Below are 27,128 nucleotides of genomic sequence, written 5' to 3'. Positions count from 1 at the left end.
AGAAACCAAGATGAACTTCTGACACTGATTTTGGGGGCTTTAAGAAAGAAAAAGGAGCCAAATGGTCAAAGTTAACTAACGTGATTATCAGCAGGATTAGAATTAGGGAGCTCAGTCCTATTTTGAAACCCCTAAGAGTTGGTGGAAACACTCCTGCAAACTTCATCAGTTTCTGAATTCATGAATGCCCAGGAACAAAATTCTGCTTCCTTTTGAACTGGTAGATTTGCATACTGATTTTGGCCTACTGGGTGTCAGAGAGAACAATGTGGGATGAAGATTTGCTCTGGCACAGGATGAACAGTCCCAACACTGATACTGTTTTTTCCATGCTTCTAAAAAGGCTGACAACTGTTTGAACTAACACCGCACTGAACTTGCACTGTGCTGATGATAACAGGAATAGCAAAAACTAGACATTCATGAGGCAAAAATGATGTAATGGTACAAACACTGATAGCACAGTAACAGTCCACCCTAGGAGTACTTTATTTTTTTGAAGTCCATGGGAAAAAGTAACATGATGGGGAAAAAATGCCTCAGAAATTCAAGGCCAAATTCTTCACACAGTTACAAGGAAAAAGTGCCATCTGATATCAGTTATATGTATTCCTTGAAGCATGAACTGTTAACGTACTTTCCAAAGTTTTTTATTTTCTGAACTTTAAAAACTATGTATTTATTTTTTTCACACATTAATCTTACTTGCAGTATACAAATGATTCAAAATAAGTAACTCAAAGCTACTCTTCAAGAAAAAAGTTAAGATTCAAAGTTCTTCCTATGCGAGTTTTTAGATGTACAACAAAAAATGACCAGTTGGAACTCAAAATTGCTTTCGACAATCTGTATGAGGTAGAAAACTGGCAGAGGGATCTGGGATGTTTCATATGTTAACTGATCTTCATACACATACACAACTTTTAAACTCAAAGGCTATGATATGATGTCCAAAACCTATTGCCTTTATAGTAATGTAAGATGAACCAACATTTGTCTGGCTTCAAAATCTGAAGGTTTTTAATATATATTTTAATACCAAGTACAGAATGTATATATAGAAGTTCATCTATACTATACAAACATGTCTACTACATTCCCTTAAGGATTTCATCTGCAAACAAGTCTGCATTCTCATCTGAGAGTTATTTGCACATAGGACTATGTGTGGCTTTATCCCTATGATTCTACCCCAGACAGAAAAACTAATTTCATTATTCAGACTTTTTTTTGTTAAACTCAAGCAAACACCTCCCCTCCCAAAGCTTCTTTGCTTTCAAGTGGGTTTGTTTCCATATCTAACTCAAACTGCAGATGTAGCAATTTGTAATTCACAACCATTATTTTTAAGCTCCTCTTAAAAGAATTACTGCATCCCGACAACAGCAGCACAGCAAATGAACAGATAAAGACTGTCCCAACTAGTTTCCAAAAACCATAAACAGTATTTCCATACAAAAGCCCTTGATCTAAATTTGACATGTGACACACCGCTGTTGGTACAGAAAGTCTTTTGAAAGACTTCATGTAAATGCTTTCTGTTAAGAAACCATTGGGGGGGGGTGGGTTTTAGGGGGTTTGGTTTTACTTTTTTCAAGTTACTGTCAGTCTTTACAACAATCAATGGATCAGAATCAACCTTGAAATGTCTAACATATGTCTAAACCCAGGAAAGTTGTTTTGTTTTTAAAAAGGAACAAGAAAAAGAAGATTCTATGATAACATTTTTGCATTACAAGAGGCTTCATCCGGCAGCGCTGTTCTGAGCTCCTGCAGAAGGATCCTGCAGCGTTTCCATCCCTAGTGCTCAGTACAGACACAGGGTTTGTGAGATCCAGCCTATGTATTACACTGAAGAAAATGGCTTTCAAATAGTCTAGAAATTGTCTATAACAGCTCCACAAGTGTAATCAGTTCCATGCTGTGAATAATCATACCTACAACCACACAAATTACATATGGAAGCACTGGGACGGTAACGGTCTCTCCATGGATCAGGTTAATGCATTTAGGTTACTCAGCACTGGGTTTTCCCCGCTTGGACAAAAACATTCCTGAAAGAGCCTCTAGGACCCCCCTAGCTGTGTCACTGCTAAATGACACATGGACATCCGAGAGACATGCACACATCAGTTAAAAACATGCTTTACATATAAATCTGTAAACAACTTTTTACAATGAGCATGGTATGGTTTCTGTGCGTCCAACATTATACTAGTGTAAGACCTCATTCTGCACCATAATTTCCCCGAAGAATCAACCCTTACTGGAAACCATCAGCATATGGTGCCTCTGGGTTTTGCACAAGAACTCCCTCCAAAGCAGAGGGCTGAGAGAACAATGGTGGCACCACTTTGCCTTACACCAACAAGCACAGGCAAAGCAAGTCAGCACTTGAAAAGGGATGGACCAGGAGAACAAAGAAACCTACCGCCTGTGCATTTCCATTTAAGATACCATGTTCAGCCAAACTTTTGAATCATTACTTGCCCTTAAGGTCAAAGAAGAGCTTTAAGGCAGAGAAGAAAACTGCAACGGTGATTTCATAAACCCCGTGTTACTCCGAAAGCCTTTGGTAAGAATCAAGATGCCCAACTGAACTTAGGCTCAAAAAGCGTGGTCTGCTATCTGAAAACTATAATAAACCAGTGTTTATTTCCTTTCTGGTGAAGAATAAAAGCTATTAAAAATTGTGCCACTGACTCTGGAAACTGCTGATTTTGTTTTAAACTTGCCAGTTTTGGGACAGACCGGCATTTGTGCTTCCCCCTTTTGAGAAAGGTTTGTCTGAAGGGCTAGTCTTTTACGCTCACTTTGAAAAAAGGCAGCCAGATAACAAAAATGCTCTGAACCACTATTCTATGCTAAAACTCAGCATATCCACCTTTTTTAAATACTTCTTGAAAAGCCATCTCATGATAAAACAAGCAGAAACTTTTCGAATGTCTCCTTTTAATCGGGTATAACAAACCTGGATTTAGGGCACACAACTGCTATTTGCATAGCACTAGCTGTATAGTCCAGATCAAGACTATAAAGGTTTAGATCTTACAAGTGTTCTGCCTGTAAAGCTCTTAATGAAGCTCAGGAGATACCCATACATGAAGGGTCTGGGCAATCAAGACATGACTGTGCACTGCATGAAGACACAGCCTCACAGCACAGAGGCAGCAGAAGACCTGCACAGATTTAAGCGTTATACAGACTCACGCCACCTTTCCATAAGGAAGTGCATTTCAACTGCACTTGTCAATTGGGATGATATTTAAAACCAAAGGACTGATACTTGGCTCATAACTTGTATTCTTGCCACTGGCATAAACCACTCTATCTTGCTCCTCTTTTGAGATGTCTGGCTCAAAAACAAAACACTGAGGAGAACTGAGGGCAGAGCAGATGGGAACTGCCAAGTTCACACAATGCTGGCTCCCAGCTGAGGGGAAGGTGCAGAACTTTCACACTGCTCACTGTAGCTACAGAAAGCCATGATGGGAGCCAGACCAGATTTAACATCAAGCTGAACCACACAAAAAAACCCCACAGGGGTTTGTTCTTAAGTTACTTACTGGTGACCTGAAAAAAAAAAAAAAAAAAAAGAGAAAACCAAAAATCCCCCCACAAACCAGGGGCACAGGTGTGGGTGGAATTTCTGCTTTATGTGCAAAGAGTGTCTCTTGCACACACAGGTATTTCAAGAGCATGGGGATGTTTTTCTCTTCCCCCACCCCCTTAATTTTTACATTTATGTCAAGAATATGAAGTTTTGCCTTCCATGTTGTTCCTGGCAAACTCTGCAAGATCAGAGAGTTGGCAGAAAACCTTTTTCAGCCCTCATCCATAGGATACACCAAATCCTGAACAAAGGCTGGTTTTCCCTTAGCTGTCTCAACAAAGGAAAATAAAGATGAAGAGTTTCAAACAGTGATTAAACTCATCCTTCAAGTGCTCTGGCTGTAGTGTGCCATGTTGTTATAATCCTCCCCGATCCTCACTCCCCCCAGAAAAGAGACTCTTAGAGCAAAAGGGAGAGTCGGGATCTGGTATTTAACACGAGGAGGATGGCAAACTCCATTTCTGAAAGTTCATCTTTCCCCTCTAAGCAACTTGCTGGATTCTGTTACAGGTTTTTACCAAATCCAATCTGCTTCCAATGTAACTGAATTGAAAAGAAGAAAAAATAATAATCAAACAAAACCCCCACCCTTTTGTATGATGACAATAAAACATTTAATAAACTAAAAATAAAGGTATTCCAGAGGGAAGCTGCTGGAACAGGCCTCCACAAACATTACTACAGCCTAGGAAAGGATTGGGACCTGCTTAGGATATTTCATAAATTAACATTAAACTTCCAACATTTCATAGTTAGGCTCAAAATATTAAAAGTTTGAGAAGTGGGGGAAGAGGAGAAAAAGAAGGGTCAATGAATAAAAAAAAAAGCTCAGAATTACAACAATCTGGAACTTCCATCTAATCTGCCATTAATTTAATAATACAGGTGTTTAGGCCAACTTCATATTCCTTATCACTGACAGATCAAAGCACAAACACTTGCCCATGATGCAGAGCCCGTTTGTGTCTCAACACTAACGCTAAATACCAGTTCCAAAAACAGTAGAGACCTTTCCCTCTAAGTAATAAATCAATGCATCAATAATAGTAAGGAAAACACCACACATGTCACAACGACATAGTGGCACTTCTGAGAACACCACATCCAAATACAAGCAGCTACCAAAGGATACGAGCACAGTCCCACAAGACAGTAATAGATCCCTTGAAAAGAGACTTCCATCAGGAAAAAATGGGTTTGTTGGGGAGTGCGGTGACTTCATTTTGTGTAGAAGGCATTCTTGTTTTCAACTCCTGTCTACCTCAGAAACACAGATTTCCCAGTGATCTTTTTTGCTTGAAAGGAATAAAGAACAAGCTTTGACAATGAGCCAGAGAACCAGACTGGGAGCCCTCCCAAACTAGCAGGCTCAGTGTTCTTGAAAAAAGCCTTTCCTCCAACTATCTTAGATGTAAGCCATCTCGCTTAGAAAAGAGAGAGCTCAGGTTTAAAGAGGTTGACTAAATATTCCTTCCCTAGAGATCATTGTTTACTGTCCTCATTTTTCTGCCATGTGATCATCTCATGAAATTCTCTCACTGCCCAGCCTCTTCCCAAAAGCATTTGGCAGTTGTGACCTGAGCTTTGGATGGAAAAACAGCAAAACTTTACACATCATGGAGCAAGAAAACACAAGCCCTGTGTTGGCTTTTAGAGGTTTTTTTGTTTTGTTTTGCTTTTTTATCTGTGCACAGGTCACCTTCAACCAAATGCAGTGCTTTAAATACAGAGACCCACAATAGAGCTTTGTGATCAGAAGTCAAGTCATAAAAACAGACTAGTACCTACTAGTGGGGAAGAGCTTGAGGAGAAAGTGAAGAATACCCCATGGCATCAAAATGAGCAGGACAACCATGCAACACTTCATGCAGGTCACCAGTGAACATGGATGAGAACCAGATAACACTTTGAGAACAGAGACCAGGTAGGGTGGTACAACTGTGGACACACCTCAGTTACACAGAGAGACTGCTTACCCTCAGTTTTACTGGTAGTACCATCTTTAGGCAAATTAAAAAAAATAAGGAAAGGGTTAATAGGGAAAATTAGTAACATCAGAAGCGGGCACTACATATTTGCTACAGAAATATGCAAAAAAATTAACACAATTAAAGAAATTTAAAAGGTTTGACTGAGCAGCAAATCAAAGCTTGATATATCTCAAGGACATGCTTGGATGTCCTGCAACGACCAACCTTTGCCAAACGCCATTTTCTTTGTCTGCCTCACCATTTCTCTCATAGGAATGTGCAGGTGGCAAGTGTCCCTACTACTCGAAGCAGGCTCCTTTAGGAGCAGCCATGTTTGCATCACTTAAAGTGCATTTGCTGCTTTTCTCCTACAGTCTGTTTTAAAAGCAAGACTAACATTGCATTCAGTCTCTCAGCTTCAAGGACAAAGCCAACTTTAGCAGATACTTCCCCCCGTCTTCTGTTCTTCCTCCTGACATAGGATTATTTGAAAGCAGTTTTGCCACTGAAGCCCATATGCAGCATGACTGAAAAATGGTTGCATATGTAAGCTTGAAAGCATGCTATTACACAATCAGCTTCATATTCTGTGTTAAGTTTTCTCTGTAATGTTTCTAAATCTTGAGCCAAGTATGAACAATTTAAATCAGAATAAGAATTCAAGTCCTCAGTCAAATACAACCAACACTTCTAAGCCAAGGTAAAATATTTCAGATACAAAAGAAACCTGTCTACAGAAAGAATCCGTAGAAACCATCCCTATACAATTCACCAAGCCTATTTTATCAGACTAAAGACCAATTCCCTTATAGTAAGGGGAAGCACCTTTTCAACTGATTCAGTGAAGACAATCTGCACAGCTTAAATCAAGAGCACCAATTTGATTTTTCCTCCTATTGTAAAGGTAAATTGATGAAAAGTCTGGAATTAGATTAGCATGAAACGAGCAGAATGAGAACTATCTCAGATGAACAGCTCTGGTCATAACTGAGTTGAAGCTCTGCAAATATGGTGTCAATCACCACCTTGTATTTCCTCCTCCACGCTTCCTTCAACAGAATCTCCAGGAAAGAAAGATCAAATGCAAACTTTGTTGTAAGAAACCCTGGGGCACCTGAAAGGGATATACGATGCTTTGAGAGAAAAACGTGACATGTGGCTATAATCCGAAGAGAGTCAGCATAAGGAACAGACACTTATATCCTGTGTGGCAAAATGCGAAGGCCAACTTCTCCTCTTTGCTTCTACATCTCAGAAACAGAAAGCGCTCAAACTCAACTACAGTATATTATTCAAAGCATAAACCATTAATGGCAAACCAGTTTCAGGAAAGGAGGGAAAGAAGAGAAGGGAAAGAGATGGGGGAAATGTCAAAAGGAATTGAGCATTAAGTATTTTCCTCAGCAACGTCCCAGAATTGGAATAAGATCGCTTTTCCCCAGAAAGAAGAGTGAGACGCAGACTATTACACAATTCAAAACCTAAGAAGTTGCTTCAAGTCAGTTCTGTCGCAAAATTTTTTCCTTAATCCCAAAGGGCAAGAGATTGCACACTGATCCTGGAGAGTTGGTAACTACCTCAGAGATATGTTCTTCTACTTAGAGTTTAATATCAAAATAAAACTATGAGGCACTTTCTGATAGTAAGAAAGCTAACTGCAAGAGTAGAAGAACATGTAGATTTACCTAGTGATGCGTATGAGCCTGGGGGCAAGGCTGCAGCAGAACTGAAGGGGGTGGATGCTCCAGAAGACGTCACTTTTGACTTGGCACTAGCTGCTGCATTCACATCGACGTCACTGCGGGATCGCTGCAGAGATCCTGGTGTTGACACAGATTTTGTACTTACTGTAGATGCTGCAGATGGGAGTGGGAGATCCAGAAGAAAGAAGATTAATTTTTTTGAGCTGTGTGCTTCAAAGAGCCTGACAAGCAGTTTAATGTACTATTTTTAAAGCTCCCTACTGGCACTGAAATACCTCAACTAAGAATGCTTTATCAGGGCAATGTGGGCTTCCCCACACTGCCTGCAAAGATATGTCAATGCAGACCTGATGCTACCTCTAAGAACTCTATCAGCCACTAAACTAAATGCGGAGATCAAAAAGGCTGCCAGGCCAGTAATAAAGACATTTCGAACAGAACCTAGATGGGAAATTGCAAGCACAGTACCCATCACCAGCCTGTGAGTTGCTGGCCAAAACAGACCTGCAGGTCCTTCAGTCCAGGTTCTACTAACTTCCTTCCCAACACCTCATCTTCTCATGAGGACTGCTGCTCCTATCACCTGTTGATGCTTACCCTCTTAAGCATGAAGCTTGTCTATTCAGCTGCAAGCAAACATGCATTTGTGTGCACAATCAAGTAGGTTCCACACCAATATCTCCTTGAATCAAAGGTCTCAGTAGGGTGAAGTTATACACAAACCAGCCAGAACCCAATCTTGGTCAGGTGTAGAAGGCAGTTTATCTTCTACCAACAAAGTTTTGTCTGTTGTATTCTGTATTAAAATTTACTATTTAGATTATTCTATGTATTTACTTAGGACAGGAAAGCTGCACCTAAAAATTCCATCTAACAGTAAAAACAGATTAGCAACAAGATGGAATTTAACACTGTAGGACTTGTGTGCAGACGATGCCTCCAGTAAGTGCTGAAACCACAGAAAATAAAAGACAGAAAATTGTAAAGCTGAATGCACCATTAGACTATGTAGCTGTATGTCTTAACATCAGTAGTAGTTTATTCTAGCTATTGAACAGCTAAACATACCTGGGCTACAATTTTCAAGGCTTTTTAGCCTTCCCTTCAGGTGCAAGCAATGACAGCTTTACTAACTTTGAAATGCATCATTATATCAGCATTTAATGGACAAAATGTGGTGTACAACCCAAAACTAATTAAAAGTTTTACATAAGCTGCCATTTTAAGGAGCAGTAAACAGTGATCAGAATTGTTCTTTGCATATTATAGTGCCTGAAATTCTCATTCGGATTTATCACACTTCCTTAGCAACACTTGCGTGCATTTTTCAGCTCCTGTTCTCACCTCGAGATGTAGTACTTCCAGTTGGACTTCTTTTAGCAGACAATGGACGGCTACAAGTTAATATAAATACTTATTAAAACAAAACTGGTATTTCATAGTCATTAGTAACAGTGCTGCTCTGTTTCCTCAGTACACAAGTGAGCTAATAGGAAGTTATTTATATACAGGAATAGACTAAACAAAGCATATTGTTTAAGACTAAATACAGCACCACCATGAAATTCTTTACAAAAGCACTAAAAAAATTACTATCCATATTATTTGTGCTAGAACAGATGTTTAAGAACACTTTTTGTAGATTTAAAAATTTGTACCAATAAGTTATGGATAGTTTTCATAGGTCTAACGCTTAAATTGCAGACTTAAATTGGAGCTTAAGTTGACTTACTAAGAGAAGCTAAAATACATACATTCAACAGAAGAGTTACATATTGATTTTGCAGTTACAACTCAAATTTAGATTAATCAATTTTTATCTCTTATATGGAAAGAGGCAGACTTACACCTCTAGGATTAATGCTAAACCTAGAATTTCAATTCAAGCATTGTTTCAAGCACACCTGGAAGGAATGACTAACAGTATCTGATGAGCACAAAAAGCTTCCTTGAGAATTATTTATGGAGTCAAGATAATTTTTTTTAAAGCCAGTAATGGGTTTTTTGCTGGCTTTTTGTTTTAATAAAATGTTAGCTAAACAGAAAATTTTGGAGTAACTAAGCGTTGAGGCCAAACAATGACCGCATGAGACAAAGCAATGTGATGGCTCCCTCCAATTCAATGGAGCTATCTGCAGTTGTTTAAACTGAGAGGCAGTGACATCAAAGCACTTACTTGAGACTCTCCTGGGAGCTGGAGGAGGAGCGATCTGACTGTGGCAAGGACACAATGCTGTCGGAGTTCTTCAAATGTGACTGCAGCGCCTTCTGGTAGGAAGACTCCAAGGTGTGGTACAAATGCTCTGCCTCTCTGCTGAAGTGACTGTGGAAACCCCAGTAACACCTGGAAGCAAGGCAGAATACTGTGAACATTTTCTTTTTGTGTTTTAGGGGGGAGTGGAGCGCAGGTACAGTCAGAGCCTTTTTCACTACCAGCATTAGTAGGCTCATTAGCCCCGTCATTTCAGCTGTCTACTGCCCCATGATATATTTAAGACCTATCACTTCCTTCAACCCATTCTATTGCTCAAACAGCCACACAGAAGACAAACCAAATGAAAATAAGAGGAGGAATGCATCATTTGGTGCACTGTAAAAACACAAGTAGTCAAAAAAGCTTTATTTCACAAGAAACCCTCATCTCTCCAGCCATTTACCATACACAGGATACTGTAGACCCACTAGACTAATACTAGTTTGGAACTGGGTGCTCAATAGCTACTTCAAAAACATGCTAAAAGCAGAACACATATGCATGGGCCTGATTCAGGAAAGCACCAGCTGGTTTTGGTTTCTTCCTTAAGTTTAACAATCAGCTCTTCTACAATGCTGCAGAGACAAATGTTCTGTACTGAGTTGAGGCTGTTGACTGTCTTTTTGGGAAGAAATAACAAGGAAAAGGAAAGAGATGCTCCTATAGCCTTCCAATCAGTGCCATGCTGAAAATAAAAGAGCATTTTAAGGGAAGAATTGCTCTCTGGTCCAGCTCTCCTGGCTGATGGCTAAACACCATTTACTCTCATCACAAAGGAGATGATGACTCTAAGCACTTTTCAGGGGGAACTAGGGGGCAGTTTAAGAGTAAGATTGTCAGCTCAAATGAATCAAGGATTGTTTGTGTGTGTGACAGCCAGTCCTCAGAGAAGCCACATGCATTCTCACATCACTACAAGGAAACAAATTTCTGCCTTCCAATCAGCCGCGCTGTTAACTAAGAAACACGTGCAGAGAGAATTAAGCATGCTCTCTGAAGTCTCAGCCATTCTCCTTGCTCTCTATTCAGCTTAACTAGTCACCTGCTGTGAAGTCTCAGTGCCTACTGTATTTTTCAGTGATGGACACGTTGCCTTTCAAAAGGATTTAAACAGTCCTACTGTGAAACACCTCTGCTTAGAACACAGCATTTAGATTAATAAAATTTATTGTTCATTAATTTCATATTTTACATCATCCTCTTTCTGAAGAAAAATGTTCCTGTAGTGTTCTGTTCAGAAGAGCACGATCCTAGCATATCGGCACACTACTGGAAGTACATATATATTAATGGAAATGCAAAAGATCTTCAACAGAAGAAAATTAATTGCAAATATTGAAGCTTCCTATAGATACACACTAAGATGGTATCCTGAATTAAGGAAATATTTGCACAAGGACTTTTCTTTTGAGAGTATGAAATAACCCAGTCTCGCATACAGGCCAAAAAGAAAAGAAAAGAAAAGAATATATTTAGAAATAACAGTATTTTTGTACTAAACAGAAGAAATCTTAGCTAACTTCAAGCAACTTAAACATCAAAATGACAGACAAGGTTACTAGTTCTCGACTCTAGACTCCTGAACAACTCGGGTAAGCATTTTACTTGCTCAGACAGATAAAATATTACAAGAACAAAGTGAAACAAGCACCATTAGAAGATGCGATACATATATAACTCAGCCCTATGTCATCATCTTGTATGACCTCTCCTGCTGAAGTACACACTCTCATTGAAGCCAAGGGAAAGCTGGCATCAACTGCTGGGAGAACATAACTTGTCTGGGCTTCAGTCTCCATCATGCAATACCACTGACTCACGGCACAATAGGGGCAAAGAAGGGGAGGAAGAAAAGACATCCACAACAGCTTTCACTTACTTTCTTGCCTCTATCCTGGCTTCAGAGTCTGCATCATGAATTCCCTTCTTTATCGTTTCAGCTAACACTGATATGTGTCTGAAATAAGAAGGAAAACATCATCCAGCAGTCCAGAAAGATGTGCCACACTTCTAAACAAATGACTAATTTCATTCTGCCTTGGTCTCTAAGAACAAAAAGAGTTCATCCCATCCTCCTTTTTCCATGTAAGATCCTTTGGAGCCTTTATTTATTTACTCTTGCAAGTCAGTTTTATTTCACCCACATTGGTGACTAGGAAAATGCAAGCAGCATTCTTCACAGGTCAGCTTCTTCAGTCAGCTATTGAAACTGCCTGGGTAGTCTAGGGCAAAGGAAATTGCATCCCAGTCTCTTTTCCCACAATTACGTTCACTGCTTGTTAGTGTGAAGTACTGTAGAAGCCTCAGAAGCTCCTGATAGATGTCTAGTAGCCTTCCCCTCATCATGTCACTTTAGGGTGCAAAGGACAAAATTTTTTTTAAAACCAACCAAACAAAAAAGCACCCTATCAAGTTCAGGGATTCACTCAGCCAGGTTTTCCAGGGTTGGCATAGGAGACAGACTTATCAAATTCTGACTGCCAGAACTACTACAGGGATGAACGGTGTGTGTGCACATATGTATGTGCTTTTTCTGTGGCAAAAATATCTCTATTAGAGCTACCTGATATAATCTCACCTCTTAGATCATCCTTTCTCCAGAATTAACCTCCCCAGACAAGTAGGAGAGAATTAACCCACCTTTTTTTCAGAGCTTACCTTTCTAGGGAGTGTGTTTGCCATTCCTGTAACAGCAAGTCTAAAAATTCAAAGCAGCGCCTGAGAGAAGAAAGAAGAAATGCTGAGTTCTCTGAGTTAACAGAGGCACGCTGACTTTGCCATATCTGCCTCTGAACAACAGCCACCCTTTGTTATGAAGCACTTTGGGAATTCATTAACCACCCTGATTTTAAGCGCAGAGAGGACCATCAGCACATCCAGTCCAACTTCCAGGTGACATCACAGAACACTATTTCTGCTGAGTGGCTCAAAGAAAATATGTCACTGTAATGGCTAGTAGTGGGGAACAGGAATACGTCCATAAAGAAGCCAAAATAATATGGCATTACTATAATGACACATAAGCACAAAGATTAGTTTAAACAACATTTTTCTTTGAGGAAAAGTGCCTTTTCTTCTCTTCTCTGGCTTACACAGGATAGTGGACTTTGAAATTGATCCCAATTCATGGGGGAGAATGAGTTGCATAATTTGGTAAGCATGTATCTCAACGCTTTTCACGAATAAAAACAAATACATGAATGTTATCACAAAGCACATGGGAACCTATTTACTGGTAAAAAAGAGAATAAATTCAAACTAAATGCTCACCTTCTCACTGCAACAGACTTGGAGGTACAATTACTGGTTATGATGGGTATTAATCGAGGGATGTGCGTATGCTAGAAGAAAACAAACAACAAAACCAGGAAGAAATCTTTATATCACAGTTCCATGGAATGAAAGGCCATCTCCTTCAGCCACCTGAGCCCACTATGTAGATATTTATTTTAATTCAATTCTTTAAAATAGAATTGCTAAATAAAGGAACACTAACAGATATGGACAGGTATTTATTATTATTAAAATATTTCATATTTTATCTGTTAAAATATGCTTAACAGGTATTTTATTTTCTTCTATAGAGTCAGGCTCCATGAGTCAAAGAGCTGAATTCACTACAGGAGGATCTAAAACCATCAGTGGCGACAACCTGAGAGATATCAGGCTATCTACAGCTTCCCCACTGAATCACTAGGCAGAAGTCACCTCTGTGACCCAATGGTTTTAGGAAATATGCACTGGCTGTGAGGAGTTTCAGAGCATAATTAAGAGAAGGAGTCTATCCTGCAAGGCAGGTTTAAAACCCATTCAAAGAAAAAAGTTTGCTCAGCTCTTAGACGGATGGAAATCTATTACTCTGCAAAGAAACATTTTTCCTACTGTTTTGGCAGGGCTTAACTATCATCATTTACACAAGGCTGCATGACATCTGATGCAGCCAAGCCCAGCACAATCAGAAAACTAGATTAGGCACTTAATCTAATTTTCATTGCAGTAACAGCCATATTTTTTCAGAAACACCACTGTATTTGGAAGTGATAACATTTTGTTCTCTTTTGATCTTTACTTACTCGAATGATTAATCTAACTGCTACGACACCAGAAGTGGCCATGACTTTGGCACTATTCGGAATTAGATTAAAAATAGTTGGCATGATGGCTTCTGCCCCATGGTCAAACTTGTTTCCCAGAACCGATGACAAATGTCTGAAAAACAGAACGAAGTCATGATAGCAATTGTGCTGAGGTTTAAGCCATTCAGACTCCTACAGAACATATGACTGACATAAGCATGTCTGACATCTCACTCTTCCCAACTGTTACCTCCTCTCCGACTCCAAAGGAGAGAGAGAACACCACGTTTCAACAAAAAAAAATTTGTTTACTTTTATTTCAGGACTTGTATTCTGTATTCATCTGAACTCTGAGAAACAGTAAGGTCAGCATAAAGTAACTAGCACAGCTGAAAATTTACTATCAGATGGGATCCCGCTGAAAGAATGTATTTTTCTGAAGTTGTTTGTATTAGTTTCTCTGAAACTGCCTATTTTGCCTAATATGCACAAATTTTTTAAAAAAGCTGCTAGAAACACTTCAGCACCCTTTTTCTTGAAACATTTCACAAAGAATAAACCATAAAAATGAAAACTAATTCATTCTGAACCAGAACAAAGCATACACATCTTCAGCTTTATTGTTCAATCCTTCCCTTCTTGGTGCATGGAAGCACAGCTTGCTCATTCATTCAGCATATCTCAAATTAGCATCATTTAAAACACAAGAACAGTTTGGCCCAACTACAGTTAGTGGCCTACATAGACGTGGTTTTAAACAGCTGTAGCAAAATCATGTTCTACCTACACTACGTAGTATTAGCAGCATGAGTTACATTCTAGATATGTTTTAACTAACATCTCTGTTCTTTTTCTACACCACATTTTAAGCACGTTTAGAAACTAAACTTACCCCAACGTGATACAAGCCTCTCGTACTACTTGAGACCGCAGGTCTTTAGCAGATAATTTAAATGCTCCATCCAAAAGTCTTAAGTGTTGGAAGAAGTTATCATATTCTGCAGCTCCAGCCAAAAGCAAGGAGCGGATCTTTTTCAACTGTTAGCACCATAAAAGAAAGCAGTGACTGTTAATGAGCTATAAACACAAGGACAGTTATGTTCAGGGCTGGTACTAGGTTTCCAGGTTTTTGTACAACTGTGCCCCAGCATGCATTGAGGAACTCCATTCTTAAAGTCCAAGCAATTTTATTATTTCAGACCTTATACTCAACTCATAAGTTGACATATTAAGTATGATAATACAAACCCACTAGCTAACTGTTATAGGAATCCAAAAGTATTGCATACAGCTACTCAAACTGCATTAATAACCCAAACGTTATTTTATATCCAAAAGATATCTTGAAGGTTCTCCTCTATTCCCCTTCAAAATCACCTATTTACAACAGCTTCTAAAACTTAGGTCCTCTCACAGCTAACTATTGTATTAAAAAGATTTCTAGACTTGAAGGCCATGGCTCATACTCAGATCTGAGTAATACTAACGTATATCTAGAATATGTCGACTGACTTCATTAAAATAATTATATGGCTCTACTAGAAGTGGAATTCTGACCCCATCAAATTGAGAAGTTTTCTATTAATATTACAGGGACCATCGTTTCATCCTATAGACATTCTTTTGGACACTTTCACAGGCCCTCATGTATACTGAGGCGTCTGTACAGTGCTTCAATTTAAGCTCACTGTTACTCAGTACAGCAAACAAATAAAAAAGGTAAAGTAAGCTGAATCAGCACAGTCTGACACTCAGATCTGTAACACAGGATTTGACAGACATGTCAAAGTTGCTACACCAGTGATGAAAGGCTACAGTGTAGACAAGATCATGCATCTATTTATATCATGAAAACACAGCTCACCTCAGCAAATAAAACTTGATCTTGGCATGCATATAACATCTGATTTTCCACTTGCACACTTCCCACAGTCATATTTATTTATTCAAAGCCTAAGCGTGTAAATTCCTTCTGAATTGTTTTACACCTCCTTTTGCAAAAGCATAAATATATAAGCAAAGTGACTTTCTGCCTCGTCAGGAAGTTCTAAGGTATTCTGAATACCACTTTTGACATTTTGATTTCAGCATCTGCTAGCAAATTTCTAGCTTTACACCTGGATTTGATGCATGAGATCCAGTTCAACTTGAAGCTGTCTCAATAGATTCTTGTATATCAAATAACATTTTCCTTCACAGATGTGGTTTAAATTTAGTCTCATTAGGAAACGTTTCCCCCAAGCCTAGGGGAACATAACAGATGTTCACCATTTAAACTACATTCTAGCCTTACTCTGAGGTTCTCCTAGTACCCTCTTCATGGCATAAAGCTCAGTGCAGGAAAAGCCTATATGAGAGTTCACATCCAAGTTCACTACTTACCGCGGAAACTCTCTGTTCCCAGTCATGCTTATCGTCTGACAGTATCTCTCTTATTTTGTTTATGGATTCCTCAAGATCCCGGCTAGAATAAATCTGTAAATTTAAATACAGAGTAGCACCATAAGGCAAGATTCACTCCAAAATAATCAGATCACTTTCTAGCTACACCTTTACATACTTTGCTCCCCAATACTTACTTATATGTCACATGCTAGCCTTGGACACAGCTGGCTTTGCATAATGCAGAGAATTTACAACCATTTCCTGCAATCCAAAATTACTCAATGGCCACGAGATGAGTAAAGGATCATTTTCTATTATTTTATTATATTTTCAAAATTTTAAGCAGCATTCCTGCAGCTGCTAGTGGCTATGTTAGTGAAGGCCTACAGAATATCATTAATAGATATATGTGCTGTTCAGCTGTCACAGAAATAAAGCTCTAGTGAAGGAGAGGGGATATGTGACACATCTCAGCTATCCAGCTAAATTTATCAGAAGATGTGCACTGTCCAGTTGTAGCACTCACACCAGCGGCAATCTTCGAGACACAAATCACCATTACGGTTTCAGTTCCCAGATGGTGCAGATGAAATGTAGAGAGACTGCTGCCTTAAATTTTTCTTTGACCAGACTGCACTGTGCAGCACACATGTCCAGCTCCAGTTCCATGTCCACTCCTGTGATACCTCTATCACAACCCTCCTACCCCCATTCCCTCCACTTCTGAGGGCTTCACACAAACTACTGGCAGATATCACCGTATAAAACCTGCCTCACTCCAACTTCCAACTTGCCTTCCCCTTAAAAACGATTTGCCAACATCACAATGAAGCACAATTTGCCAGTGGTTAGGACTAGATCCTATATCCATGTTCTGCTTTTTAGCACTGTTTTAACATGTAATTCTACTTACCTGAACCGTTGGGACATCCTCAAATGCCTTAATGAAGTCTTCTTCATCTACAGCACCTGCTCCCTCTTTGGCTGCTGACATACAAATGAAAAAGCCTTTTCAATCTTCTTATCAACAAGAGAATCAATTAAGAAACCACCAGCTATCAAGGCACCTAATCAGGAGAAAGTTCACTACCAATGCAGCCTCAAAGTGCTGCAGATGTAATGAAATCAGAGACAGGGAAATTCAGTGCCAGGCACAGACTAGATATTCACAGCATCCTTCAACTCCTAGGCACAGAGGACACATTAGGGAAGTCATTATGGTAGTCAATCAACAGTTAGGGGACACAGTCTGAAAGATGAAAGGGAATATTTACTTTAATTATATAGGAGATTTTATTTTAAAGGATTTAATCCTATCTATAATAGATGAAGGTGCAGATCTGACAGGTGTACAAACAGACAAATGATAAGTAAGATAAATAGTCTCTGGAATACTAATCAGATTAGAGACTGTCTAATATAGGGAACTTTCTCCATTTTTCTAGGTTACATAGAGAATTATAATCACATGCAGAATTATTGCTCACATTCATAATGACTGCTCAGTTTTCTTTCTGTACCTTCATTACCAGCAATGCCCAAAGGTCTTAGAAGAAAGCCAACACGTCAGTTTTAGATTGCATGGGCCAAAGCTTAGCAGGTAGCTGTAAGCAGCCTGCCTCGGTTCAGCTACAGCTGCAGCCATAAAGGCAAAAATCTACACACTGCAACGTTAACATAATTTACTCATAGCCCTCAATACACAATTGCACAGGTCCAACTTTCAAAAATGCAAAATACATTATAGTGATGTGGGGACTACTTGGAAATTCATCCCATGAAAGTTTGGTTGTGGCACGTAGATAACACATGTAATGATTTCATAGGGGAAAATTTGTTACTGGATCCCAGGAGCCAGTCTGGAAGTCCTTGCAATAAGCTCAAACATGAACACTATAAACACTTTGCATAAAAGTCAACTCATTTATGCTACTGACTTACTTGAAGACTTGGAGCCGAGAGCTGCAGACCCAAGTCTGCGGGTAGTCCCCATCCCAACTCTGCGTGAGTTTGCAGGGGCCTTCGAAGATGTAGAGGAACTAGCTGAGGAAGGTCTGTTCCCGTCCACGGAGTCTTCATCATCAAAAATTTTATCTGCCAAAAGAAGCAGACTTAGATGTAAGTCCGGCAAAGCAAAGATATGTCCCAAGGAACATGCCCACATCATGGCAAACATGCTGCATGCTCAGGTCTGCTCTGCCAGTTCTCATCTCAGCAGCATCTTCATGATAGAAATCTGGTTATTCAAATGACCACCAGGCCACCAAACCCAAACCTTTGCTATTGTGACCACTTTCAGAGAACGTGTTCAGATAAAAAGAATAAACTTCAAATCTACAGCCGAAAGATGCAAGCCACAGACACCACTTGGTGTGCCTACAGTCTGTATCTCTGATGTTTATGCCTCTAAGAGCTATTTTGCCATGGGATGCAGTGAAACCAAGACCATGAGCAAATCCAGGGATCAGGCAGCACAGGCTGCCCTATCACACCCCACTAACTGGCTGTACCAGATCAAGAACAAACAGGGTAACCCAGGAAATATCACATGGCAACACCCATGCTGTTGATAAACCATGGACCATTAATCACAGAGCCATCCAGAGCTACAAATCCACTTTAAACTTTTTATATTATCTCCAGAGTGTCTTTATGAAGAAATAGAAAGTTACCTCAAATTCATAAAAGCCATAAATATAAGGTGTATTAAAACCTATTGAACCCTCTGCGTACATCCAAAAGGAACTGCAGCCTCCACTTCCAAACGCGAACAAAAATTAACTTAAAATGAATTATAGTCACTTTGATTCTCAGTGAAGGTCACTTCAATTCCAAAGGAGTGCTTATATTGCAGTTTTACACAGATTAGCTAATCCACTTTAAAAATCAACCTTAGGTTGAAAGGTGACAAAGTGTTTGGACAGCTGATACAGATGGCACGCATTATTTATTGAGGCCAGAAAAGCCACCTCAGTCCCCATCATTTAGCTTTCCTACACTAACATTTCATTCAATATTTGAGGCCTGCTTCACATCCATCCCTCCTCAACAGTCCAAGGTATGCAATCACTCGCCATCGTTTCAGGAACACCTCCTTAGTGAAATTTCACTTGGCAAAAACTCAAGCAGATGCATTAATCCATCCCTATTCAGGAAAACAGCTGGGAATATCTAGTAACAAACAAAGGCTCCTAGTTAGACACTAATGAGTGCAATTCAATACAGGTTGAGCTTTCTGAAAGTAAGAAAATAAACTGATAACAGTAGAGACATATTCTAGGGGTTGATAAAAGAACAGAAAGAAAAGCCTGTACTGTCCTCAGCCCAACCGCTTTAAGGAGCCTTCCCTCCCCAAAGCTTTAGCGGCAGGCTGCTGGGTACAGGAGAACTGTCACAAATCATCTGAAACCCGAAAAACACATTTCCAGTATGCACCTGTCACACGATGCCATACTCCAATCACAGCACAACACTGAAAATGACAGGTAGACAGCAGCACCCAACAAGCTAAGAAAGGTGGCCAAGGACATCTCTTCCTTTAATTTTGATGTTCAAGAAGTCTTGGAATATGGGAAAGGGCCAGGAAAATAAAAAAAGTAACATCTAAAGGAAGGGGGTAATATAACAGGGACTCGGACCGTTGTTTGGGCGAAAGCAAACGAGTCATAAGTGAACATATGAACTTTATCATCAAGGAATTTAGTCACACACCTAAGAAGAACATAGCCACAGGATGTGGGCTCTCTCTAACACAGTGCCCTAAGGCAGCGGTGGAGACCATGCTACCTCCCTATTGACACTGGTTGTGTTCTGACATATGTAATTCAAAAATAATTTGAAAAGAGCTCAGGGAAGGACCATGAGAATGATTAAAGGATTGGAAAATATGTTTTAAATTAAATTAAATGAAAATTCTCTGTAGGAGACTGTTGAGACTGTTTAGCCTGACCAGATCCCTAACGAGTTGCTTGATTACAGTCTATGTTAACACAGCAACTCAAGATTTATTAATGTAGTTTTCCAGTGTGATTTATTAATATTGTTTCTCACCTAATAGAAAAACACACAACAAGGCCACCGGCTGGAGGTTAAAACCAAATTAAATTCTGAATTGCCTTTTTTCCCCCTCCCTTCCCCGCCCTCTCTCCATTTTTTGCAATAATCACAGGACTGACTCCCTACACAAGGATAGGAGGTGTGTCACCCAGCAAATGCTACCACAGGCAGTTCTTAAAAAACAAGATTTTTTTTTTTTCCTGAAAGATACAGTCTAACTCAAACAGGAATTATTTCAAAAACATTAATTGGTGAGAGTTGCACTGAAGGTCATGGCAGATCAAAATAGATTTTAAAATGCATAATCTCTGAAGCCTCTAAGAACGGGTTTAAGTAATGCAGAAAGACTTGCACAGACCTTGAATACAAAAACTTCTGAGCAAAATTTGCCCTAGTTGCATTTATTTCAAAAGCTCATGTATAGATATCAAGCAAATTATTATTTGTCATATATATATATTTTACCAGACAACAGAAGTCAGTCATACTCAAAAGATAGTTTAGTACTTCAAAACCAATTTCATCTGGTAATAAAACTCTCCATCAGCTGCATTTCAAGCTGTCTAGATGCAGTCTTAGTTAACTCACTTCCTGTATCTGCATTTTTAAAGCCTCACCCCCCTGAAAGAAGAGGGTGTGGTTTGCTATTTCATATAATACATATTCAGAAAAACAGATATTAAAAGGATCACACACTTGTAGCATTTTAGCAATTAAATCAACTATCATCTTCATTTAAAACAGGCTTTTCTGAGCATCAGCAAAAAAAAAAACCCACACCACCCCACAAAAAACCCAACAACACTCCACAAAAAGCCAACCAGCCAGCCCACAGTTTTGGGGCTGATTGGATTACAATCACAGCTTCCTGTTCATTAAGTCTACAAACTAAGCATTACATGTTTACCAAATCAGAATATCCCTTCAATAACCCAACAGCGTTTTCTCATCAGAGTAGCACAGAATGACAGCGCCACATTTAGAACTGCACATCAAGTCTTCCGGCAGCACGTGTGCAGGACAGAAAGAGAAACAAAGAAAGGAAAGAAACCTGAACATGGAAGTACAGAAAATAAGAGAAAAAACCAAGCCACTATACATTATCATTAAAAAGCCTTCTCCCACCCCATTTGTTGACTCTTGTTCACAATAATCATTTGAGCTAGAATCATATATTTTGCAGCCTATCTGCAAATCACGAGGTGGTAAATTCAGCATGGGTGTAACTCTTGCGACTCCAGCTGTGGTGCACTGAAGCAGAATCAGTGCCACGTTCTAACATTAAATAACTATTGATGGTCTCCCATCACAAGAACCCCCCCACCCCAGTGCTCGTTTATAAGGGCCATATAGCACTCTCCATCAGAGACATGCCCTTATAAAAGAGGCCTTTGTCTCCTCACCACTGCTGTCTTAGAGAAACACAGAACACAATTTGCTTTACATTTTTCAATTCATTTACATTATTTAAGAAAAAAAAATTGCTTACAAGTACATATCCTTCTGCAAATAAGCTTCCTCAACATTCCTTCATATTTTCCATAGCGTGCCCAGATGTAACAGTGCTTCACAGAGCGCCGCAGCTTTCAGTCCAGAACATAATCAATCATTGCCCCTTGTATTCATTAAGCATGCTGTCTTCACACATGGATTTAAACAGCTATGGCTTCAGTCCTCTGTCTATGACTGCAGCTCTGTGGGATTCTCATTAACACCCATTTCAGACCAGGAAACTTCAGTTCACTTCTAGGAAGGAAATACCCTGCTAGTGAGGGGAACCCGGGACAAATAATCCAGGATGAAGACAAGCTGAGTCTGCCTGGCTGGGCTGGCTTGCACTAGGAACCAGCCTGACTTTATCCCCTGGGAAGCGCTAACAGGAGCATCTCAACAGCTGTCATCATTTGTCCATGACGAATAAATTTAGTCATTATTCATTTTAAAACGTAACCCCTTCAGGTCTGTGCAAGGTGTAAAATGGGGAGAAGAGACTGTGCTGGTTTCCCAGGAACCACAGTAAACAAGGACCAGCATTTCCCCTGCCTGAACTGCCAGCCTGGGACCTTTTAAAGCAAAGTAATTGAGTCTCAAATTTTCTTTCCAATGAAAGGAGATGCTTTCTAGCTTTCAAAAAAACTTTAAGATGTCAGATTCAAATCTTTTAGTTATTTATCTGTAAGCTTTATAGAAGAGAGCTACTCTGTAGAGAGTACAGAGTGTGAAAAGCAGCTTACGATCACGTCTGTTCTTAATGAAGATGCCCTGCTATGGTCTTTAAGCCTGATTCTGCAAGGCACTAAACCTGCTCTGGCTCTGCTGAGCCCCTTTATCATGTCCTGCATCCAAGCGTCAGTGCCACTGAAGTGGCCAAGCAACTTGCAATAATTTCCTTTTAAAGGACACCACTTTCACCCCCTTCAATTGTACATTGACATTTAAGCAGTTAAATCTCTAGTTTGCCATCTAAATAGGCTGAAGCACCACAGCCAGAAGGTGGCATCTACATACGCCCTGCCTGCTCCAGACATACACCTTTTTGCCAGATACAACCCAACATGCATCAGCCAATGTTTTTCAGACAGACACCCCTCGGACACCTCAGACTGTGTCCCATCCCTGTCCCATCCTATCACTCCCAAGGCCAGCATCTGGCACCCTCATCTCCAGCCATAACTCCCATTAGACACACGGCACAGCTCACTCCTCTCTGTGGGTGTACCACCAGCCTCCAAACATGACAGCTTCAGCTGAGGTCAAATGCCTCTTCCCATTAGCACACACCAATCCACAAAAGGCCTAGCTGCAAGCCTGCTCAGCTCCAGCATTCACAGGTATTGTATAGGTTTCTCCAGGAAAATGAGTTTGTGAACCCACTAAAGATAAAGGGATACACATATGCTCCTAAATGTTTAAAAACAAAGAAGTCACGGTCATGAGCAGCAGTACACAGGCACATCACATCATTACGGTTTCCCACTCAGCTATCTCCCACAGTTTCCCAGCTGTTCTCTCCTCCTTGCCCCAGCCATGACCCCTCCTTCCCCACCCGGCACATTATTTTGTGCCTTTAAAATACTGCCCGCTTGGGCTCAGTGACCCTGGTCAGCCCCCGCAGTGCCACCCACCTCCCCTCTCCCAGGATGACCCACCCAGCAGCTCCAGTTCCAGCCCACCCCTGATGCCACCTTCTGGCACAATTCAATGAACCACCTCATTGTCCTTCACAACTGGCTTTCAAGGGAATTCCCAAATCCCAGCCTCAGTGGGGAACCCTCCAAGGGCTCATCAGGACTGAGCCAGCCACAGCAAAGATCATGTCTGCAAGGATATCCCCTCTACTCTGCCCTAGTGAGGCCACATCTGGAGTACTTTGTCCAGTTCTGGGCTCCCCAGTTCAAGAAGGATGTGGAACTCCTTGAGCAAGTCCAGCGGAGAGCTATGAAGGTGATCAGGGGACTGGAGCATCTCCCTTATGAGGAAAGGCTGAGACCCCTGGGTTTGTTTAGCCTGGAGAAGAGAAGACTATGGGGGGATTTCATCAATACCTATAAGTATCTAAATGGTGGGTGTCAGGACGATGGGACTAGGCTCTTTTCATTAGTGCCCAATGACAGGACATGGGACAATGGGCACAAGTTGGAACACAGGAAGTGCCACCTCAATATGAGAAAAAACTTCTTTACTGCGAGGGTGCCAGAGCAGTGGCACAGGCTGCCCAGGGAGGTTGTGGAGTCTCCTTCCCTGGAAACATTCAAAACCCACCTGGGTGTGTTCCTGTACCCCCTGCTCTGGGTGTGCCTGCTCAAGCAGGGGGGTTGGACAAGATGATCTCGAGAGGTCCCTTCCAACCCCTGCCCTTCTGTGATTCTGTGATATGCAGATCACCGTTACCTTGGCTTCTTTCTCTTACCTGGCATACATTGCCCTATTTAAACTAGAATATGTATAATTGTGGGTGGGAGTTTGTCTTCTGAATAAGGTTTCTATAGTGTAAATCTAGACAATATACTTACAGCCGTAATAATATAATACACAATACGGCTGCCATCAGCCACAGGTAAGTTGGTACTTAGAGATGCAAGCCAAGAATGTCATGCCAGGTAAGTGGACAAGTGCTTTTTATTTTAATAATCCTTCCAACCCCCATGTGCTTTTCTTTTATCCAAAATGTTTCAGCTTTCCTCCTTAGCTAGGAAAGATGACACTCATCATTTTAGCTGCTACCTCATTCTCTCTAATTACGAGCAAATGAAGCTGCTCATAACCTAACAGGTCTTGAACTGCTATCGCAAAGGGAAAGAAGATTCCTGAAAGAAATAACACGTGGAATTGTTTTCTGCTCCAAATACATCGTATGTACACAGGCAGTTGTTCTGACCACAACCTCCTCAGACCCAAGCACACAGCTACAGTAATTTCAGAGTATGGATGTCTGCCATCCCTCTGTAAGCAGAAAAACAAATCAGGCAGTCGCAGTAATAATAAACAGAGCACATTTCTGGTAGTGAGGAATCCTATGTTTATTAAACCAATTCCAGTATAACAAAGGTAGCTGAGGAAACTGATGTATACCCTAACCAGACCACATCCAACACCAGACAGTCTGCATATGGAAAGTTAAATACCAACTTCTAGCTGAGAACAGAAGCAACAGCGCTGGCAATGTTCAAAATCTGCTCCCAATGACTGGCCTGGTAAATCAGACAAAATCTTCCTGCAGAAGACTAATCTGAAATCATGCAACTCATGACTGACTCAAGTTACTTTCCTGAAGGACATTATAATTTTCAATCCCAGAATTAGATGGCTCCAATTTAAGTTGTATCCATGATGGATGTGGGAAAGCCTGAGAAAGAGAGTCTTAAAAACTTGAAAACAAGAGACAAATAGTAAGGATTCAATATTTATTAGCCTGTTTGCTTCAAAACATAATTTTTTCAACCATAAGGTTGACAATATTGTCATCATGTTAACAAGCCACAGCACGCCCTCTCTAATAGCATATGAGCATTAACACAACTAAGAACAGAGCAGACGGTGCTTTTCAGAAATTTCTGTTAATGAAATTAAGGCACCTAGAAATGGGATTTTTAAGAGTTAGCAAAACTGTCATTCAGACAGTTTTTAGCAGTATCAGAGTTTTATTAGCTTTAAGTAGATTTAGAAAACAGGCAGTACAAAGGTTTCACATTCCTACAAGCTTTGTAAAATAAAGTAGCATAGGAGACAACAAAATAGCTATGATGCTGAGCAAAGGAGCAACAGCTCAAGAAGCCAAAAGAATTCACAAAAGCACTGAAAGCTGAGAGGAATCCATAAAAATAGCCAGGATTTATTATTTCCGCTAATTACTTTAGTACAGTTCATACAGACACCTAAACAAGAGTCACAAACCCATGTGCTAGGATCTGCACAGACACACCTCCACCCCATACAGATTTAAAAAAATTAATAATAATCGAGAGACAGACACAGACGTGCACACAAGACAAAAAAAAGTGAAAAGAGAAAAAGATAAGCATCTGTTTTCCTCGAAGTCATCCTTGGAAATACAATATTCCCACAGTACCCTTTCCAGCCAGCCACACAGCTTTCCCCCAGACCTCAAGAGCATCAGGAAATCTGAAGCGTATACCTTGGAAAAACACACCTACCCAAAACCCCATATGTTTACATAAAGTTTCAATTTAAAAAGCAAAACCAGCTTTTCCCTACCCCACACTTACCCCTCCTGTCACCCAGAGGTTCGTTATTAGGCCTTACAGGGCACCCTCCTGCTGTTCATAGCCAGGCTGTCTGTACAGAGATATTATTACCTCCGAATGCAGCCTTCCACCAACACACCAATTATTTCAGAGTCTATTAAATGCTCCACAACAGCGTGTTATTCTTGTGTTTCACTGCCTCAGCTTTCCGTGCTGACTGCATTTGGGGGTGCTGTCCCTTTTTTGATCTGGACCCTTGAAAACATCCTTTACATTGCACCAGGTGGAAACACGCTAGCAGCAGCTCCGAGCACAAACATTACACCCCCCTCACAGCACTATCATTAGCATAATCTTCGCAGATAAAAACACAAACTGGGTCATATAACCTGAGCCCTAGAGATACCAATCAGTGAGAAAGGCTATTTATACAGGATGGACCAGGGGGATCTTTTAGAGTCAGGAAATATCTTTTTCCAGAACTACGGGAATTAATGGCCTATTGCAGAACTGGTATAGCTGCAGGGAAATATTCCTTGATTCCTAAACAGCAGATAAAGCACACAGTTTTCCATTTTCAATATTAATCCTCTGCACTGCACAGTGCCGATGTTAAGGCTTCCCATCAGCCTTAGTAAAGTTTAATTATTTAGGAATATAATTATATAAAAGAAAGTGAAATCTTCTGCCTTCATTCACAAGACAGCAAAATTCAATTCTGCAGAAGCACAGGAGCTCCCCTCAGGCACCATCTTCATACACACTCATGGCAGGGATGCACCAGGGTGAAGAGCAAACAATGAACCTCTCCCCTCCTCACCCTCACCTCCAGGTTTTAGCCGGCATTCTGCACTTGCCAGAAAACTTACAGCAAAAGCCTGGACTCCCTGTGCTTGCAGCAAGCTTCTGCTCCGTCACAAATTCAGGCAGCAGGCAAAATGCACAGTGGCATCATCTAGCTACTGGTCATCCACACTACACCCACTACCCCAGGCAACAGCTTGCTCTGCCAGGGTCTGTAGCTGACCTTGCACAGTACTTGTTTCTAAATGACATAAATGTGATTAAAAAGCACAGCCATTCCATAGCAGCGAGAAGTATTTGTTATTGTTTTAATGTAAGCAAACTGAAACAGAGTTGCTGAGGGACATTCTCAAGGGTGTAAAGACTCCAGGGCACTGCCAGGGTCTGAGTTAAGCTCCATTCCTAAACATATGTTTTTTTCTAAATCACTTTTTCTACCTCCTACTGAAGACAAGAGTAGCAACCCAAATATTTTCTGATTTTCCCAATATTATCTTCAAAACTTTTTATTCATATTCAGAAAGGACACCTGCAAGCAGCTCAGAGAAGCAAGAAGTGACAT

At 40.4% G+C, this 27,128-nt stretch overlaps 1 protein-coding gene across 1 annotated transcript in view; it reads right to left on the bottom strand.

Moving 5' to 3' along the window:
• The window catches only part of CLASP1 (cytoplasmic linker associated protein 1), a 188,584-nt gene that overhangs the window by 78,503 nt on the left and 82,953 nt on the right, over positions 1-27,128 (bottom strand). The window contains exons 9-19 of the mRNA XM_064451239.1: positions 17,943-18,095; positions 16,915-16,988; positions 15,999-16,091; positions 14,509-14,654; positions 13,614-13,749; positions 12,811-12,881; positions 12,199-12,258; positions 11,420-11,497; positions 9,463-9,630; positions 8,631-8,680; positions 7,269-7,439 (exon numbers count right to left, since the gene is read on the bottom strand). Of these exons, the coding sequence (XP_064307309.1) occupies positions 7,269-7,439; positions 8,631-8,680; positions 9,463-9,630; positions 11,420-11,497; positions 12,199-12,258; positions 12,811-12,881; positions 13,614-13,749; positions 14,509-14,654; positions 15,999-16,091; positions 16,915-16,988; positions 17,943-18,095 (1,200 nt within the window). The remainder of the gene's footprint in view (positions 1-7,268; positions 7,440-8,630; positions 8,681-9,462; positions 9,631-11,419; positions 11,498-12,198; positions 12,259-12,810; positions 12,882-13,613; positions 13,750-14,508; positions 14,655-15,998; positions 16,092-16,914; positions 16,989-17,942; positions 18,096-27,128) is intronic.

This window comes from Phalacrocorax carbo, chromosome 5 (assembly GCF_963921805.1).
Source record: "Phalacrocorax carbo chromosome 5, bPhaCar2.1, whole genome shotgun sequence".
In the NCBI taxonomy this organism is placed as follows: Eukaryota; Metazoa; Chordata; class Aves; order Suliformes; family Phalacrocoracidae; genus Phalacrocorax; species Phalacrocorax carbo.
This window is presented reverse-complemented; position numbering and strand designations above follow the sequence as displayed.